Source organism: Phodopus roborovskii, unplaced genomic scaffold (assembly GCF_943737965.1).
Source record: "Phodopus roborovskii unplaced genomic scaffold, PHOROB, whole genome shotgun sequence".
Taxonomy (NCBI): Eukaryota; Metazoa; Chordata; class Mammalia; order Rodentia; family Cricetidae; genus Phodopus; species Phodopus roborovskii.
The window spans coordinates 9,740,736-9,758,904 of NW_026126625.1; the positions used below are offsets into that span (position 1 = coordinate 9,740,736).

At 47.9% G+C, this 18,169-nt stretch overlaps 1 protein-coding gene across 7 annotated transcripts in view; it reads right to left on the minus strand.

The window, feature by feature from the left end:
• Positions 1 to 932: 932 nt before the first annotated feature.
• The window catches only part of Arnt2 (aryl hydrocarbon receptor nuclear translocator 2), a 156,519-nt gene continuing 139,282 nt past the window's right edge, over positions 933 to 18,169 (minus strand). For 5 of the 7 annotated variants that reach the window (XM_051206556.1, XM_051206558.1, XM_051206553.1 and 2 more), the window contains exons 15-19: positions 17,581 to 17,680; positions 15,172 to 15,310; positions 14,392 to 14,542; positions 3,189 to 3,325; positions 933 to 1,444 (exon numbers count right to left, since the gene is read on the minus strand). In XM_051206556.1, the coding sequence (XP_051062513.1) occupies positions 1,346 to 1,444; positions 3,189 to 3,325; positions 14,392 to 14,542; positions 15,172 to 15,310; positions 17,581 to 17,680 (626 nt within the window). In that variant the 3' untranslated portion in view covers positions 933 to 1,345. Of the gene's footprint in view, positions 1,445 to 3,156; positions 3,326 to 14,391; positions 14,543 to 15,171; positions 15,311 to 17,580; positions 17,681 to 18,169 lie in introns of all 7 variants that reach the window. The other 2 variants (XM_051206555.1, XM_051206554.1) reach the window with 1 other exon arrangement.

Below are 18,169 nucleotides of genomic sequence, written 5' to 3' on the forward strand. Positions count from 1 at the left end.
CGCCTGCCGAAGGTAGCTCTGTGGCTTCTTTCACACTTGGGCTGATCCATGGTGATGAGATACCTGAGATGAGGCTCAATTAAGTGAAGGGAGGCAAGGAGCACTCACCATAACACATGGGATGTGGAAGGAGCATGGGACTTGAAAATGGGGTGGAGTCTGAAGCTCGGTCAAATCCTACTGACAAGGGACTCTGGTGTCAGAGATAATTCTAGAAGTTAGCTCAAAGTTCCACCTTAAGACCACTGTAAGAGTGTGGCCAGAGCCGAGTCCCTGGCCTCCGAGGCCCGGCTGTGTCTGTTCTGAGATACTCCTGGCTCCCCTGCCTGCTGAGGATGGAGGCTCAGGTGACCCCGAGCACACGTGGCCCCATCTTCCTAGGTTATTGAGCAGAAGGTGCTAGGGACACTGAGAGGGGCAGGGTATTACAATCTTGCACAGAGGGCCAGGTGTGACTTCCTGAAGGAGATGGACAGGAAGTACCTCAGCTCTGCTACACAGCATGGAGGATGCTGCAACCTTCACCACGGAATCAGGGTACTGCCCCTCAGGCCTAGTGAGAGAAGAGCGAGTGCTCTCATAGGTTACCAGAAGGTAAGGCTAGGAACTTTAAGTGGAGGCTGTGTACAAAAGGGCCAGGGGACCAAAGAAATGACTTACAACATTAGCAGCTCCTCAGCCCTGACTCCTGGAGGATTGGCTGTCAGCCCAGCTCCCAGGTCCCTGTCATGCTCTCCTTTGAAATACAGCTGAATGGGGACAGCTTCTCACTCTCACTGGCCACACACACCAACACACCACAGTACATCTACCAAGTCACAACTTTGATTCTCACTGTACAAAGCACACCTGGCCTCAGGCCATCAAGGACAGTGAGCAGCAGGAGTCTCACTTAGGTCCCTGTGCGCCTGGTCCAGCACAGGACACAGAAGTTACTGCCTCTCAGTCCTACCCAAAGTTCCCAGGCAGCAGCTGCGAGAAAGCAGAAAGAAACCCAGCTTCTGCACCAGGCAGACCTGCTGGTGCTGCCAGCCATTGTGGATGCCAAGCAAACACTTGATGGGTGCAAACTGTCCATTAGGAGATTATTCACAATGGAATTTAAGGACCCTGGAGGCCCCCTTCCGAGCACATAAAGTACAATAAATACAAAGGTCCCAAACCCAAGAAGCCAAGCCTGTGGGTTAGAGCCAGGTGATGCCATGTCCAGGGAGATGGGGAGTAAGGGAAGCTTCTGGGGGTTTTGCAGCAGGGAAATCTGGGTGAGGGGGGCCCCTTTGAACATGGGCATCTATGCCATGACAAGAATAGCTCCTGGGCAGTAGGAGCTTGGCTTTGCCTGAAACTACTCAGAAAATGGAGGGAACATGCCCAGATCAGCAAAGTCCTCGATGTTATAGTTGCCAGTCCCCTGCGTCGGGTCCCCCGGCATGGGCAGCATGTCCTGGAGAGGAGAAGAACAGAAAGCCCCAGTGGTCAGTGGCCTTACCCAGAGCCTGCCCTTGTCCCGGAGTCCAGCCTGCCATTTATCCCCTTGGCCATCTCTCTAGTGAGCAAGAATTCCTTTGCATAGCTTTGTGTACAAGGCTGCTCTTCAGGGGTTCTCAATACCTGACCCCCTTGGGAGCTGCTCTCCTGGAGCATGGTCATGCTGAAGGTAAGCACCAGCAGGCCACAGCGTTTTACTGAAGCTAAGCCCACAGGTGCAAAGAGCCCAGCTGGGAGAGCAAGTCCTACAGCAGTAGCAAGATTAACAACCATGTGACTGCCAACCAAGCAGGAGTGGCCTGGGTGCAGTGGCCTGTCAGGGTGGGTGGTGCCATCCCTGAGTGGAAGGTTGGTTATTCTATCTAGTCCTAGTTTGCTAGACCTTAGACTACCTTCTCTGAACATCCTGGGGGAGTTTCAATTCCCTCAGGCAAAAGTTCACTGTGCTTTGTCCAACTCCCAGTCCATATGATAATGGTGGGCAAAGAATTCTGTGGCCAAATGTGCCTGGGCACAATTTCCTACCTCCTAGAAATCCATTTCCTGGTGGTATAATGAAGGTTCTGATAAATCCTGCAAGAAAGAAACTGAATAACTTGCTTTAATTGGCGTTTCACGAAATTATTCGACCAAGAATTCTTTTTGGTGAGGTGACCTTGAAGACACACTGTTAGGAAATTATGCCTTTAAGGGTCACTTTATGAGATAGAAAAAAAAAAATGGGTGAGGGCCAAAGGCAGGCCTGGGAAAAGCACTTCCCTGTACTGGGAAGAAGTTACAACCTGTGGACCCCTGAGTGACACCTGGATCTAGACTAGACATGGGTCTATGAAAATGATAGTTGACTAGGTGTGAGTGAAGTGTGTGTGTGTGTGTGTGTGTGTGTGTGTGTGTGTGTGTGTATGTATGTATGTGTGTATGGGGGATTAAATCTTGAGCTTGTCTGGAGTCTTGTTGCACAGGGCATGCAGCACTCTGGAGGCCTCACAGAAGAGCCTGGGCTGCTGGGTAAGCAGACCCAGCTCTAGCTGAGGGAGTCAAGGGGCTCATGCCTGCACTTACAGCCTTCCAGGGAAGCCTGGGAGGCTAAGCCCTATATGAAAAGCAGGCTCATGACCTTGTCATCAGCACAGTGAGGTTACTCTGTGCCAGGAATTGAGAAGAGCAAGCAAGGTGTGTTTCTCAAAGTAGAGGTGCGGAAGTAGCCTGGGACCCTCATCCAATAGACAACAAGGTCTAGAAAGCTAAGCAGTACTCCAGCTGCCATGACTGAGGGTCTGGAGAAGAGAGTCCCTCCTCCTGGTGGAGAGGAGATAGACTAAAACATCAAGCCCCTAGGGATTCGCAGTTCTTGGAGGCTGTGTATAATGCCCATGGTGAGCACTGAGGTTCTCTAGCCCTTAAAGGGGTATGGGCCCTGCTCCAAAGTCTTGCTGCCCGACTGGAGTTTGGGTCAGGAAGCAGCCTCCCCTGTATGGGTGCAGCCGAGAGGCTAAAGGCTCGATTGCCTGTTCTGTGTACCTTCAGGCTTTGACTGGGCAGGGCAGGACCTTCTACTTGTGGGCTCCCCATATTGCAGGCTGGGTGGGATCTGTTGCTGGCTACCGGGTAGGGCAGGCAGAGGTGCAGAGAGAAGCATAAGGAAGCAGAGAAGGCGCAGGTACCTACACCTACGAGAAGGCGCTGCTCGCTGGATTTACCTGGAACACTTCAGTCTGGCCAGGCTGCTGGTGGGAGTGCTGCTCACCGCTCTGCTGTCCGTGGTGCTGGCTCTGCCACTGAGACCAGACCTCTGAGGGCCGGCCCTGGAATTGCCCTCCACTCTGTCCACTCTCAGCTGAAACATCCAAGGGACAAGACACTAGTTGTCATATTCTGTCACTTCCCCCATCCTAGTGACACTCCAGGACTCCACACTCCTGAAAGGTGTGTCTCACCCAAACAGGCTTTTTCCTGGTTTCCTCCTTTCTCTGATAAAGGAGAAGCCAAATGGAGAAGAACCAAAAAGCCCTGGGAAATGTCAGTGCATGGTCAGAAAAAAATGGCTTTTGCTAGAATGTGCCTGTCAGGTGACTTGTGTTTCAATCCTCAGAGCTTTCTATGTCCCCATGGCTGTTCCTGGTAGACTCAAAACAGAAAATAGAAGGAATGAGAATTTTTTTGTCTAAACTATTTATGGAACTTAAGTAAACAAACAAACAAACAAAAACATTGAGTGTGTGTGTATGCACACATGCGTTTGCACACCTATGTAATATGCATGTAAAATACAAAAGACAAGGTTAGGTGTCGACCCTCATACTTGCAGCAGCCTCCTCCTGTCCTCACAGCCTGCAGCCAGGGTTTCCTTTCCACCTGGAGCCCCTCCCTCATCGAGTCCAGCACGGGGTCTTGCTCAGCCCTGCTCCCTCGGTGGCGTATCTCACCATAGTGCCTTTCCTTTAAGCTCACTGTCCCTACTGTGTTCTGAGTCCCACTGCCGCCCACTCCCAGATCCACAGGGCTCTGCCACCACCCTCCTGGGACAGTGACACTGCCTACAGATGGCCCAGGGTTCCTCGAATGTGGCTTCTAGCTGCTCCTCTAGCCTCGTGTCTCTCTTCCTATCTTGGTAGCCCTACCCTCACATCCTAGTCACTTGGCAGGACTTGGCTGTCACATTCCATCACTTCCCTAGTCTTCATGCCCTGTGCTCTTCCCTTTTTAGATAAACACAATGTATTAATGTGTGCACATATGGTGTGTGTGCAGATACATGTGTGGAGGTCGGTGGGCAACTCTTGGGAGTCAGTGCTCACCTTCTGTAATGCGTTCTGTCAATCATCAAACTCAGGTCATCAGGCTTGCATGGCAAAGACTTCCTTCCACCCACCTAGGTCAGCTCACTAGCCCTGCCTTGTGTTCCCTTGGCTGGCCCGGCTCCTGCATTTTCTTGGTTATCTCATGGTCCTAAGAAGATGTGAACCCAGGGTCTAGTCTCAGTTTTACCATCTCTCAGTTTTCCTGCAGCACCTGGACTCCTGCAGCGTCCTTCACATTGGACTGATGCCCTAAGTGGAGTAACTAAGGCCAGGCTGTGCCAGGCTGCTGAGATGGTGCTTAAAGAAGGAGGCGAGGGAGTGAGGACTCATGGAAGAGGGAAGAAAGAGAGCAAAGAGACAGGCGGAAGGAGGAGATGAAGGAAGGAGGGAAGGGAGAGAGGAGAAAGTGAGGAAGGGGTAGAGGGTAGAGGAGGAAGGGTGGGAAACGGGGGAGGAAGATGGAAGACTACGGACATGCTGTATTAATTCTTGCATCTGAAGCCTCCAGGCTACACTTGATTCATAATGGAGTTTCCTCAGTTGTACTTCAGGGATAATCAAAGGTAGGATGAAAAGAGGGAGGAGAGGTCTGGAGAAGATTAGCTGATTATCCATGCCTGGGGGTTCATGGTTCTATTAATTACAGACAATATATTTCAAAATAAAAAATTTTGACCTTCTGAGACAGTAAATGCTGTTAAACATTTGCAACAGGAAAAAAAAATCAATCAATATGCTGCACTGGAAATAGCATAAAACACAGAAGGACAGAAACGGCAGCATTTTGAAGTAATGACAAGTGTGTGCTACATGTTAAGCTTGTCCTCGGTACCTTATTTCAGTCCATTACTAAATCTAAGAGCCGAGTCTGTTATCCATGTTCTTCAGATAAGGAAACTGAGGGCTCAAAGACATCAACAAATTTGCCCTATTCATTTATTATATAAACCCAGAGGTTGAACTTAGTCCTCCCGACATGGAAGCCTACCTTCATTCATTTGATAAACACAGCTTAAGTCTAAGACAGCGGGTAGTGATGGAGACTGACTTCGTGTGCCGAGAATAGCAGAGTTCAGAGGTCAATACAGTTGAGTGCTCTTCTAAGGGGAACACAGGCTACCATGGGGCATAAGAGCAGGTCCCACCTAAACCAGAGTCTTCCTGGAGGAAGAAGGTATGACCTGAATGAAGGGTGAGTATGCTAGCCATGGGAAGGGAAACTAAAGAGGCCACTGAAGGTGTTTTGTCTTCCCAGAACTGGACTAGTAACTTCTTTAACTACGAAATGAGCATGGCCTTCAACATGACCTCTTCTGGTTGCTTAAATCCTACCAAACTGCACAGCAGATGGTCAGCAGGAGTTGCATGTGGCCCATTCCTAAGGATACAAAGAACTCTTTCTGGAATAACCCAGTGGTCTCCAACACATTTGTTAGGTTATTATTCCAAAAGTCATGTGCACAGTTAAAACCCTTGAGCTGGATTCCAGTCATACTGCCATCTATTTCCCAGCTTCCTGAGCAAAACTGAGGCTGCTGGCCACCCTGCACGATAGATGGGCTAGCTTCCTGCTAGGCTAGGTGTCTAGGGTAAAGGTATCATACTTGCCATCAGTAGCTTCTGGGTGAATTTGGCAGACCCCAGGGCAGTCTCTGGTCCTGAGGAACAGAGGTAAGGCTGATATCTTGCATCTTTTTAGTTGAAGTTTAAAGCTATACTTTGTTCTTACTATCATTTCTCCTGGGAGGCTGCACTGAGTAGAAATTGCCCTACGATTCCTGTGAAGTCCTATGCAGCCGTTCAGTTCATTTAGCGCTATTGGATTTAGCTTAATGGTTCTTGGTGAAGGGAACTGCTGGCACTTCTCATTCTCACAAACAGCAGGATACAGGCAGAAAAACATACAGGGAGACTGATAAACATCCTTAGTAAGCAGACATCCCAGCCCAATGGGGATTAGACCAACCTATCAGCAGTGTAAAAGCTGAGAAATCCTGCTGGGTAAAGCAACTGTGTCTTGATGCCTCCTACCTACCCTACTGAGCTGATCAGACAAGGACCACAAACATTTCAGCTCTCTGGCAGGGAGCTCACCTTTCAGCATTGATTAATAGGGTCAGGTATGTCTATACTTCCTCAAAATTTGTAGATTAAATATGTACATGGCTGAGATTTGGGGGCAAGATCGGGGAGGAAAAGGTGGGTTTGCATCTCCCTTCCCCCCTCTGTGCATCCTATTTCTTAATGGAAGAAGCGTCAGACAATTCTGGAATGATAGAGTCCAGTTTTTCTCCAGCTTCCACTCAGCCCAGACTGGGTGGAGCATGTGGTGGGGAGGGAATTCCCAGTGCTTTCCGAAAGAGGCTTGCTGAGGGTGCACTGGTGTCTTCTGCTGTCACCTGCTGATTTGATCTGTTTTACCTGTCTGGACTTGTGTCATGATTGAGTTGCTGGAACTACCTCAGCCTAAAATTGAAAAGCAGATACTAAATGCGAGACAAGGACGTGCTGGTGCTTGCTAAGCCACTGTCTCTGGAAACATGCTTGCTGCTGCACAATTCAGGCCATATATAAGCAATGGTGGGGCAAGGGGAGGGAATTCCCTGCTTACTTCTGCATCTCTGAGCAAGCTGTGGGCTTGGCTTCCTACATTTCTATAAGAAATGTTATACATGAATGACCAGTTTGAGACAGAGCAATTAAAAAATTTGGAATTCAGGTTATACACTCCCTGACAGTTACCAACTTGTTTTCTCTTAGTTCTAAATCCAGCCCCTATTGCCCACCTTTGAGATACTGAGATGGTACCAGTTTCTGCTGTGCAGAGATGTACCAAGACTAGCTCCCTCATGCTGTACGTAATAAACATGGTGAAGTTCTAGGCTACTGCCTAGTAGGAATGCACTATCAGAGTAAACACAGATCACTGAATATCAGTTTTCCCGTATGTCCGTCTGTCTTTTCTTCATACTCTCACTATCCTAGTCATGTTTCCAGGAACAAGCTGTGAAGGACTTGGCTCCAATTGGGCCCATCAATAGCCTGGCCAGGAGATCACTGTCAGGAAAGCTGATTCTTTTGGGGATATGCTAAAGAGATGGGAGGAACAATTATCCTCTCAGTGAAATAATGTAATTACACCCTCTAGAAGCCTTGATGCAGTTGCTTACAGATATTTACTGTTAAGCCTGCCTGCCTTTGTAAATTCTAACTCAAGAAGTGTAATTTGTCCTTTCTGCTTTGAATACCTTCCAAACCCCTAAACATGCTTGAACTGATACTCTGGACTTTCTCGCTGTTTCTCTTGAAACCTTGCTTGAAGACCTCCATTGCTGACCTTAATCAAAGGCATGGGTTTCTTCCTTCTCCATCTCCCTCTTCTTGAGAGGTGCCAGGATTTACAGTTTGCTTGCTCTGTTGCTTTTCTCTAAAATTCTCATAAAATGATTCTCAAGCTTTCTTCTCAGTCAGCTTTTAAATAAGTTTGTGAAGGAGTCTAAGAACCCACAAAAAGGGAATCTAGATTCTCCAGTGACATGTGGTGAACACAAACAGACTTTAAAGCCACTCCTCTGGGGACAATGTAGGTGACCATATTCCAGGATTTAGGTAAGTTCATTCTGGTACACCACCACCCCCTGCCTCTGCTCCAGTTACCCTGTGGCTTAGATTCCTGTTGGGAAGATTTGACCTCAAGGCTTCTCTTTCCATCTTGCCCATTGGTACTCTGCCTTTATAGAAAAAATACATCTCTCTATTTTTTTCCTCTTCCAGGCTCTCTCCCTTGGGGATAAGAACCAGACACAAAGGGCACAAGTAATGTCTTTCTCTTTTGGATAATTTTCCTGTGTCTTAGGCCAATTCTCACATGGTGGAATGTCAATGACACTAAGTTTAACTCCCCTTTTCTCCCAGGGTGTCAGGACTGTCTATTTGTATCACTAGTGTCATTCCCCCAGAGCCAGAGAGGCATGGATGGAAAGGAAGAGAGAAATAAAGCAAGTAGCCTAGCAGAATTGGGCACAAGACCACTGATAGTAACAGAGGGCATTAACGTTGCCTTTGACCAGCTGGGTACATGATTTCAAGGTCCCCAGACAGCTGCTTTCTTAACTGGGTACAGGTGCCATGTAAAACTGATGGAACTTGAAACCAAAGTCAACTGTTTTTAACAGTGTGCTTCAATGTTTGCCAACATAGAGCCTCTGGTCTCAGCCCACGGCATTCTCGTGTGAAGCTAGGATGTCCATGTTATACACTTTCTCCCTTCCAGTTCTTTCATGTGGTACCAAAGCAGCAACTCAGATGTGTGCTGGATGTATACCCCCTCCCTCCTAGGTCTTTCATGAGCTTTTGCTCAATCAGTAGCTTAGGAAACCAAGGACCCAAAGCCAAGGGAAATCCAAGTAAGATCCAGGTGACGTCTTTGTGCTAAGGAATGGACTCTCTCCTTGAACTGAGACCATAATATTGTCTACTCTTTTTCTTTCTTTCTTTCTTTCTTTCTTTCTTTCTTTCTTTCTTTCTTTCTTTCTTTCTTTTCTTTTCTTTTCTTTTTTTTTTTTTTTTTTTTTTTTTTTTTTTTTTTTGCCTACAACTTTCTTCTGTTCATGCAATTCTATGCCAATATGAAAGGCCTGCCTTACATTCGTGGTTACATGTCACTCACTATTATTTTACATGCTCTTCTGTTTCCTGCCACGTGTCTGCTAACCTAATTCAGGTGCTTTTTAAATTAAAGGAAAAAAAAAAAACAAAAAAAAACAAAAAGGGGCTAAAGCTTGTTTTCTACCAATCAAGACAATCCTCCCTGACTGGAAAATTATCCATACTGACTTAGGTATCTCCAGAACCAGCGAAAGCATACTACCCTGATTCTCAACTTTTGGGCTTTGGGTCTTAACACACAAAATTATTTATGCTTTACAGGACATTAGCAGAATTTATATGGAGGCAAACAAGGTCATGCATTGGCATTGCTGCCAACTGGGATTTATCTTGGGAGGCAGCTGCCAATATTCCTCCATACCTAGTCCATGAAATGCACAGATCCTATGAGGACTCATGTCCTGGTGACGAATGGGCACATGCTATTATGGAATCATCCCCACCACAGGCAGAGGATATTTGTGTGATCAGCCAAGATGTACGATGGCAATAGCCATGTGACTACTCAAGTGGCAGTGCCCATGTGGTTACTTAGGACCCCTAATGTAGCTAGGTCTTGATCATATACCCCCAAACTTTTCTCTAACAAGGTATTTATTCATGCAGTCCTGACCACCCCTCCTATTCCTTTCTTCTTTTCACTTCCCTGGGTGCCTTCCAGGATCATGGAAACTAAAGACCCAAACAGCACTCCCACATGCACCATCACAATTCTTTCCTGTGTTTTCCTAGATTTCAGGATAATTCTCTTAGAGCCCTGACCCTATCCAGATGCCTCCTGGGTAGAGAAAGATGGATATAAGACAAGTGTTAACTCCTTTCCCAGCAGGCTCTTAGTGACAGCCATCTTTAAGTCCTGGTACCCACAAAGTTACTTTATTTTCTCCTCTCTACAGGGAAATTGGAACCTAGAATCCCATCTCACTGGACTAGATAGTAAGAGTGAGATAAGAGTAGTGGCACAGTCTCTGTCCACAAACTAAATGTCTAACCCCATAGCTGGGAGATACAATGTGAATTAGGCTGGGACAATGTGTTCTCTCTCCTCTCTATAGAACTACACTGTAACTGTACACTGTAATTACACTGTAACTACACCATAACTGTACACTGTAACCACACTGGGACTGCACACTGTAACTGTACACTGTAACTACACTTTAACTGTACACTGTAACTATACTGTAACTGCACGCTGTAACTGTTCTCAGCTCCTCTGTTACTATAGTGTTCTATTCCTGTGGGTATGCAGCTAATTCATGAGGCAGAAAGAAATTCCCTTCAGCAATACATCCAAGGTGGGGGAGAATTTGACTCCTTGAACTTTTAACCTTGAATGGCAATTTAAGACAAAAAAAAAAAAAAAGAAGAAAAGCCAAAGCCTTTCATATAAGCAAGCCTCTTCTCTGAACCTACTAACACACTAGTTACATGTCTGCTAGTGTTCCTTCCCTCCCTCCCTCCTTTCCTCCCTTCCTCCTTCCCTCTCTTCCTCTTTCCCTTCTTCCCTCCCTTCCTCCTTCCTTGTAAAGATGCCTTATTCTACAAAAATAAAAGAAATGACCCAGAGATGTTCCCAGAAGGAACTTGCATTCAACAGTTATGAGTTACTCCCAAGACAGTTAATGCAGGGAGTTGGTTTAAACTCTGGTAAGGTTAAGGTCACATCTCAAAAGCTTTTGGGACACAAATCAGTGTTCCTGATCCTTTGCGGGCTATGCTCAAACATAAAGGTGATTGGTGGAGGTACCAGAGGACCAGAAGGAGGCTGCTCCTAGTGGGCAAGGGGTTACCCCCTTTTCACTCCAGAGGCTCTAGGACTTGTCTGTGTCTACTTAGGACCTGTAGTGGCATCTTGTTCCACTTGGACTTGGAGTGGTGACCACATCTTAGGGTATGGCTTCAGATGTGCAGACATGACCCCTTATAAGGAAGATGAGGGACTGGTTTCATCTCTTTTGGGTTGTGGCTGGAGCATCCTGAAGGGCAGAGACTGCATCTTTAGGAGCCAGAAGACATCAGTGGTTATTTACCATCATTGTGTGAGTTCTCCCCTAATAAATACCTGTTAATCCTTTACTTAGTATTTGTGGATTCCTTTAAACCTGCTTTCAAGGACCATCACAGGGAATTTGTCTCCAGTTTCCCTGGACTACCCTTACTTTGATGTAGCCTTGAGAATTACAGCAAGGTTAATCCTGGGCATCTAAGGAGGGGGGCTAATATTTTCCTGTAATGCCACCTGGCCCCATTACAGGATCAGCAAAGGAAAATTTTGGTTAATAAATAAAAACCTAAATTATAATTCCTATAGCTGGACCCATTTTGTAGGTGTCAAATAAAGTATAGTTCTATGTACAGGAAGACTTCATGGCTGCTAGGATAGGGGACAACAGGAAGAAAGGAAGGAGGGAAGAAAGGAAAGAAGGAAGGGAGGAAGGGACCCCATTTTCCTTGTAATACTGCAAGGTGCTGTTGTAGATGCCTTGACAAATCCCAGAGTTATATCTGTCTGTGTCTTGGATGCCCACAGGCAGAGTTGCATCTGGATGCCCACAGACAGGGTTGCATCTGGATGCCCACAGACAGGGTTGCATCTGGATGCCCACAGACAGGGTTGCATCTGGATGCCCACAGTCAGGGTTGCATCTGGATGCCCACAGACCCGGTGGTCATTGCAGTATGCACACTGCATTGACTTTAACTGTTTCATCTTTATTTAATAATTGATGAAACTGACCATTAATGGAGACTGCTCTATATTTCTCCTCTACTTTCTCCTGTACCCGGCAGGTTGATAGTAAATTTCTCTCCCAGGTCCTCTTTCTAATCATACATTCTCTCCTTTGACCTTGACTAAGGTTGCCCCATCCCTAGTAGAACTCTACTTCTTGAAGTCCCAGGGCAGCAGAGGCTGAGACCTCCATTAGCAGGGACTCACAGCCACCTTCTCAAGATAACATTCTCCACTGACATAGGTTTCCTTAGCCCAGGGGGCTCTTCTGCCTCCTGGGATAGTGGTACATCCCCTGCAGCTGGGCTCCTTCCCCCTCTCTTCCTCATCTCCTTTGCTCTGTTCCCACTTCTTCCCCTGGTCATCCTCATAGATGGACTCCAAACATGCTGTTCCTGCATCCTACTCTACAGCAGATTTCTCTGAAGTCACTGTGTGATGCCTTGAGGGCAGAGTCATGTCACATTTCTCAGTCCCTAACTTCTCCCCTTAGTGTCCCTATCACACCTTCCCAGTAGAGTTCCCACCCTCCTCATTCTCACAAAGCAAGGGACATGTTGGCAGATGTTCCTTCCAGCTTATTTCTACTCCCTGAATAAGGGAATAGGAACTTTTATCCCTGTCCTAAGGGAGAGAAAGCACAGGGCCGTGAGCAGAGGGACACAGTCTTCATCCCTTCTTGGCTCCACCACTGATCCATTATGACTCAGGGCTTCCATTCTGTCATTTCTTGGACAGGTAAATGCTGAATGAATTCAAATGTGTGAAACACCCAGTGGAAGCCTCCTGTAATGTTCAGTGTCAGCACACTTACCACTTAGCAACATGCAATTGGCTGAGATAGAAGCCCCAGTATGTGACCCTGTTCTTGGTCATCAAAGTTGGCCAGTGACCTCAACCAGGGGTTCTACCTCCATTTACACTTCAGAACCAGCCATCACTTCAGGAGAATGGCCAAGTGTACACGGGTAAAGGCACTGGACTGCTGAGGCAGGGAGGAGCCTGCCCACCTGTGTTGTCATGGTCACAAGATGCTCTTATGCCCTTCCAGGGATGGATACACATTATGTCTCTCTTGAAATGACCATTCCCCTGGCCCCCAGGGCCTCCATGAAGATCTGGTTGCCAGACCATGGTGTATTTCTACTTCCTGTTGCCTGTCTCCTCTATCTGTCTCTATCTTTGCCTCTGTCTCTAGCCTGAGCTAGAGGTCAGCCCAGTCTCTTTGGGTCAGCCAGGTCTCTTCCTGTCTCCAGGGACTGGGCTAAATCACAGTAAGTTGGGACCACTGCTCTCAGACAAAGGGAATGTTCCTATACACGAAAGCAGGAAGGGGCCCAATCTTGGTTACCAGGGGCCTTACCCTCAGGTTGCAAAAGAGCTGAGAGCCTGGTTGACTGAGGGGTCTGTAGTTCTCACACCACCGTCCCAGGGTGAGCCAGTAAGGACAATTAAAGGCTGAATGTGTGTGCTACGCATAAATAAGATTTGTGTTTGGGGAACTGTTGGCTCCAATGGGAACAGACAAACCTGGAGTCTTGAGATGTTGTGGCCAAGGCTTTGGACTTTGAGGCAGAAAGAAGCAATTCTGTTAGTGGTGGAAGTGAAGAGAGGTAGGGACAGCTCATAACTACACTGTATCACAGGCTATAGAGGGGAAGTTTCCCCTAAGACTGACAGGTGAGCCACTTAAATGGAAGCCTTTAACTTGACAAGTGAAATCTGGAGGTTTCGGCTTGGCTTCCTGCTCATTTGAGAGTGATGGGTCTGCACAGAAAATCCGTGGGTCTCTCACTCTTAGATGTCACCCAGTGACTGTACCATGAGAAATCTGGCAGGACAGCAACTTCCGTGGGTGTGACCCTAGCCCTGGGAGAGATGTTGGCATATATCAAATACACCAAGAACAACTGTAGAAGTGCCTGAGACTGAGCCAGAACACACAGCTGTAGCCACAACACCTTTTATGGCCCCGGGCCTTTCTCACAGAGCACATAAATTCACATGAAATAGGATCCCCTAGTGAGATGGATGTTAGGAAGTCGATAGCATCTGGGTATGTGTGTGAGGGAGTTTAGAGGTTAGATTGAGTTGGGAAGATTCATCCTGTTGAGGGGCACACTACCCATGGGATGGGGAAATAAAAATAAATGCAATGGAAATTCTAAATCCATAGGAAAAAAAAATGAGCTAAACTCCGGCATTCATCTCCCAATTTCTGACTGCAGCTACAGTGTGACAATGGACTGACCCTCAAATTGTGAACCAAAATAAACTATCTGTCCTGAAGTGACCTTTGTATCTTGCCACAGAATGAGAAAAATATGAAATATACCTTGCAATATTCGAAAAGGGAACTTTATGGTGTCACTGACCCAACCAGCCACCCTTGCTTCTCTGAGTTTCTGCCTCAAGCCACACAGGGTTAAACTAGCAACTGGGCCACATCACAACACAGGATTGAGTGACCATGCCTTGAAATAATAACACTGAACCTCAGGGTCAAGGTGGATGCTTCTATGACTTAGGACACCAGAGGCCCTCTTGATTGTAGCCAGATAGGTAAGGAACTGGAACATTTTGGGGTCCTACCCCATATCCTGAGAGCTTGGGGTGCTGCCCCATATTCTGAAGCCTGGGGTTCAGATCCTGGACAAAGGATGCTCAGAACAAGAATTCTTTCCATCGTTTCCCACCTACCGAACCCTGGAGTCCTGTTGGCAAGACTGGGGTAGGCGTTTCCACTTGGCGAGGATGCAGCTGGGCTGGAGAGAGGGCTGTAGGAAGAAGGGTCAGCCGGGTAGGGGTGGCTTGATCCAATCCCAAAGGCAGATGACTGCGTCTTGCTGGGCTGGGGAGGATTTGCTATGGTTAGGACAAAAAGAGGTAGAACCAACCAGCCTCCCATGAGCTCTACCCCTGAGGTCCCTTCAGGAACATCAGGCCCTGGTTACCAGTGTCTGGGATGAGCCCAGGGTATAGGGACCAGCATCCTGGCCCTGGAGACTTGGGGTGAAGCTGGTTACCATTACCTTGAGGACTATAATGGCCTGGTTTCTCCAAGTTCAGATAACAGAGGCCTCTCAGCTGAATAAGACCTATCCTTCTAGTGCCTTCCAGGGAACCAGGAGTATTTGCTGCATGAATAGATATTTACAGGCCCTCTTGGCATAGTGGCTACCAGAGCTCCAAAGCGATGGGGAGGGGTCTTGTTTTTGCTAGAGAAGCTTTGGGTACCTGACCTCTTCTTGCTCCCCTTCTTAAGGGGGAGGATGTGAGAGGAAAGGGGGTGCTGCGCAGACATGGTAAAACTGTTGGGGACCCAGCTCTCAAAGTGCTCCATAGATGGCAAGGACTCCCAAGGAGCTGGCTGTTCTAGCTGGGAGCACTGATGTACCCTCAGAGTTGGGACCCAAAAAAGCAGACGGTAGTGTTCTGTCACTCTGGACACCCAGGGCCACGCCTCATAGTTATTCATACCTGCCCTGGGAAGGGTGGACGACTGCCTGTCCATGCCACCTGGCCTTGGTTCAGTTGTCGGGAGATCTGGGATATGTTCTGGCCCGTTGATGAGGAGGACTGGATGTCATTCACTCCAGGCACATGGACCACAGAAGAGCTAGGAGAAGAAAACACGTTTATTCTCAGGAAATGGCCTGCTTTCTTGAGTCTGCTAAAAGATCCTGCCCTGGCTCTCCTTCTTGCCCTGTCCCTCCTTGTACACTGCCTGTGGTCCTTGCAAGCTTCTATTCTCAGCTTCCATCTCCCTCAGGGTCTGTCAGCTCTTGCAATTTCCCACCACTACTGTTCCCCACACACCCCCAGATCTCTATGAAAAATTCCATTGCAAGAAGAGCCGCGAGTCTTAGAATACAAATCAGACTCTCAGCTACCAGCTCTTTGCATTCTGGTTAATTTGTCCCTTTGGGGCACTGAGACTCCGCATACAGGCTGCAGGCTGTCGTTTTCAATACCCAGCCAAACCTGGGGATGGAAGGCTGCTGCTAGGGGCTCAGTCAGGCACGTGGCTGCTGGTTTACCTCTTCTGCCTTCAGGTGAATTCACTTGGTGTTCCTTAGTTAGGCCCCCGCAGTATACATCACAATGCCTAGCTCTCTGCATGCCTAGTGAGGGTGCACTGACAGGATACAACACCATCCTCACTCCACTGCCAGGTCCTTCTTCCAGGAGCTTTCTGGGCCATGTGGACTGTAGGCCCACTGAAGATGGGAAAGGCTGGAGGGAGACCCAGGCTGCTCTAGGTCCTACTTGTTATCTCCCTGGCTCTGTGCTGGGGCTTGTGAATGTACTGAGTGAGGTGGACTGCATCTAATGTTAGGTTTTTGGGTGGGTTTTGAAAGAAAGATAGTTAAAGACTACAGTTTTAAATAATTGTATCCTAACTTTTTCTTATGCTCTCTGACCCCTTGCAGATCGTAAAGCAAATGTAGTTGTTCAGATATCTCTGACTTCCTAAATGAGTTTACCTAGCACAACAGCTTTCCCCCCACTTCACCCAGATGGATGTTTCAGATCAGAGGGTATTCTCTCTCTCTCTCTCTCTGTTCTTATTTTGTCTGTCTGTCTGTCTATCTGTTTGTTTGAGACAGGGTCTTTCTTACCATGTAGTTCTAGCTGTCCTGGAACTCACAGAGATCCAAGATCCACCTACCTCTGCCAAAAGGCATTTTTATCCCAACTGCTGGCATAAAAGATGTGTGCCACCATGCCCTGCCGAGGATGTTCTTTATTTTTTTTTAATTTGGTTTCCTTTTCAAAATCAGTTATATTAATTATGCAATGTATAGTTACTTCTGACTGTGACTTCATGGCATTCTTCTGCCTCAGATCCTTGAGTCCTGGGTTTGCTGATGTCAGCCCCTACACCTAGCTCCAAAGTAATGGGTTTTACTGTAGCACTACCACATATACATATTTCCCACATGCCTCCCTTTCCCTCAAAGGACATTTTCTCATTGTTGGTTGTGGTGCTTCTTTGACACATCCCTCAGCCTGCACACCCCTCCCTAGCACGCTGACTAAGGTGGGACAGCTGTAACTGCTTGGGCTTTTTGCAACAAAGTGCTGGCCCTTGTGCTCAGCCCCCACCCCCCAGAGCTTCTGGTCACACCTGTTGCTGATGTAGGAAGTCTGTTCTTAGAACAGCAAGGAAGGGAGATTCCTATCCTGTTGTGGCCAATGTAGTTTCTGGGCACTAGATTTGCCTGCAGGGTCCCTGAAGCCCTGCTCAGAGTTGGGCCAAGCTCAACAGGGATATAGGAAAAACACCAACTTGCTGGGTCAGGGGTTTGCGAGGCTTCTAGGGAGCTTAGAAGTAGCTGGTGTGACAGGAGGATGCCTTTCCTGAGGATTGCTGGCCGGTCCTTTGGCAGTGCTCCTGGGTTATGCTTTCCTAGAAGAAACTTGAGGCAGGCCTGGCCCTCGGTAGTGATGTCAAGCTTCCTCAGTTAGCTATCGCATGCCCTGATGCTAACAGCCAAGCACCCCACTTGGCTCCATGCCTTGAATGGCCCTTGAGGCTGAGGCTCAGATGGGACAGGCCATATTTTCTCCTTGTACTTGGCTATGGCATCAGCAAACCAGAGAAAAAAGGCAGTTCTGGCTACTTTCTCAACAGGCCCTACCTGGATCTTGGCTATAGACCATCCCTTCTTTTTCCCCCTTCAGGATTTTAGAGAGACTGGTGGTATCTTTGGTGTCTGAGAGTCACTGACACTCAGTGCCTATGGAGGGGCTGAAGCAGAGCCAGCTGTCCTGCCGCCCCATGCTGGCTCCATCCCATAGCACAGGAATGGTTGGTTCCTGTTCAGCTTGCAGAGCCAAGGCTGAAACTCAGGCTTTTCTTCCCACCATTCCCCTGGGACCTACCTGAAGGCCTTGCCCGAGTGCCCAGCAGGGAATGGACTTCCTTGGGAGTAGATCTGCTGGCTGCCTGATGCTGATGCTGAGCTCATCATCTTCTTTTCCGCTAGGAAAACCATAGGAGCTGCATGTGAAGGTCCCCCCATCCGTGGCCTGCAGGCCATGCAGGGGCACCCCAGAACAGGGCATGGCATGGGAACTCAGGAGGTCTACAAAGGATAGCCTCCTCACCTTCACCTTTGCATTTCCCCTTACGTGGCCTCTTCTGACTCTTGGGTGGCTCAGCCACTTGAAGGCAAGCCCTTGAGAGTGGGGAAGGCACTACTGTATTTAATCCTTCCAGTTTCATAGAGGAGTACCCAATAGGAAACGACATGCAAAGAGGTGAGGACACCCTGGGTAACTTCAGCTACCTGACTGGGACCTCACTCTGCCTTTTGTATTACAGCTGTCACCTGGAATGCTTTTTGAATTCTCCCCGCCTCAGTTTCTCCACCTGAAAGAGGAAGACGACTGCAGTGTCCTTCACAGGGCTGTGGTGGGGATTCTGTGTGTTAGTATGAGTAAAATGTTTACTGAGGACAGTGCTGGGAAA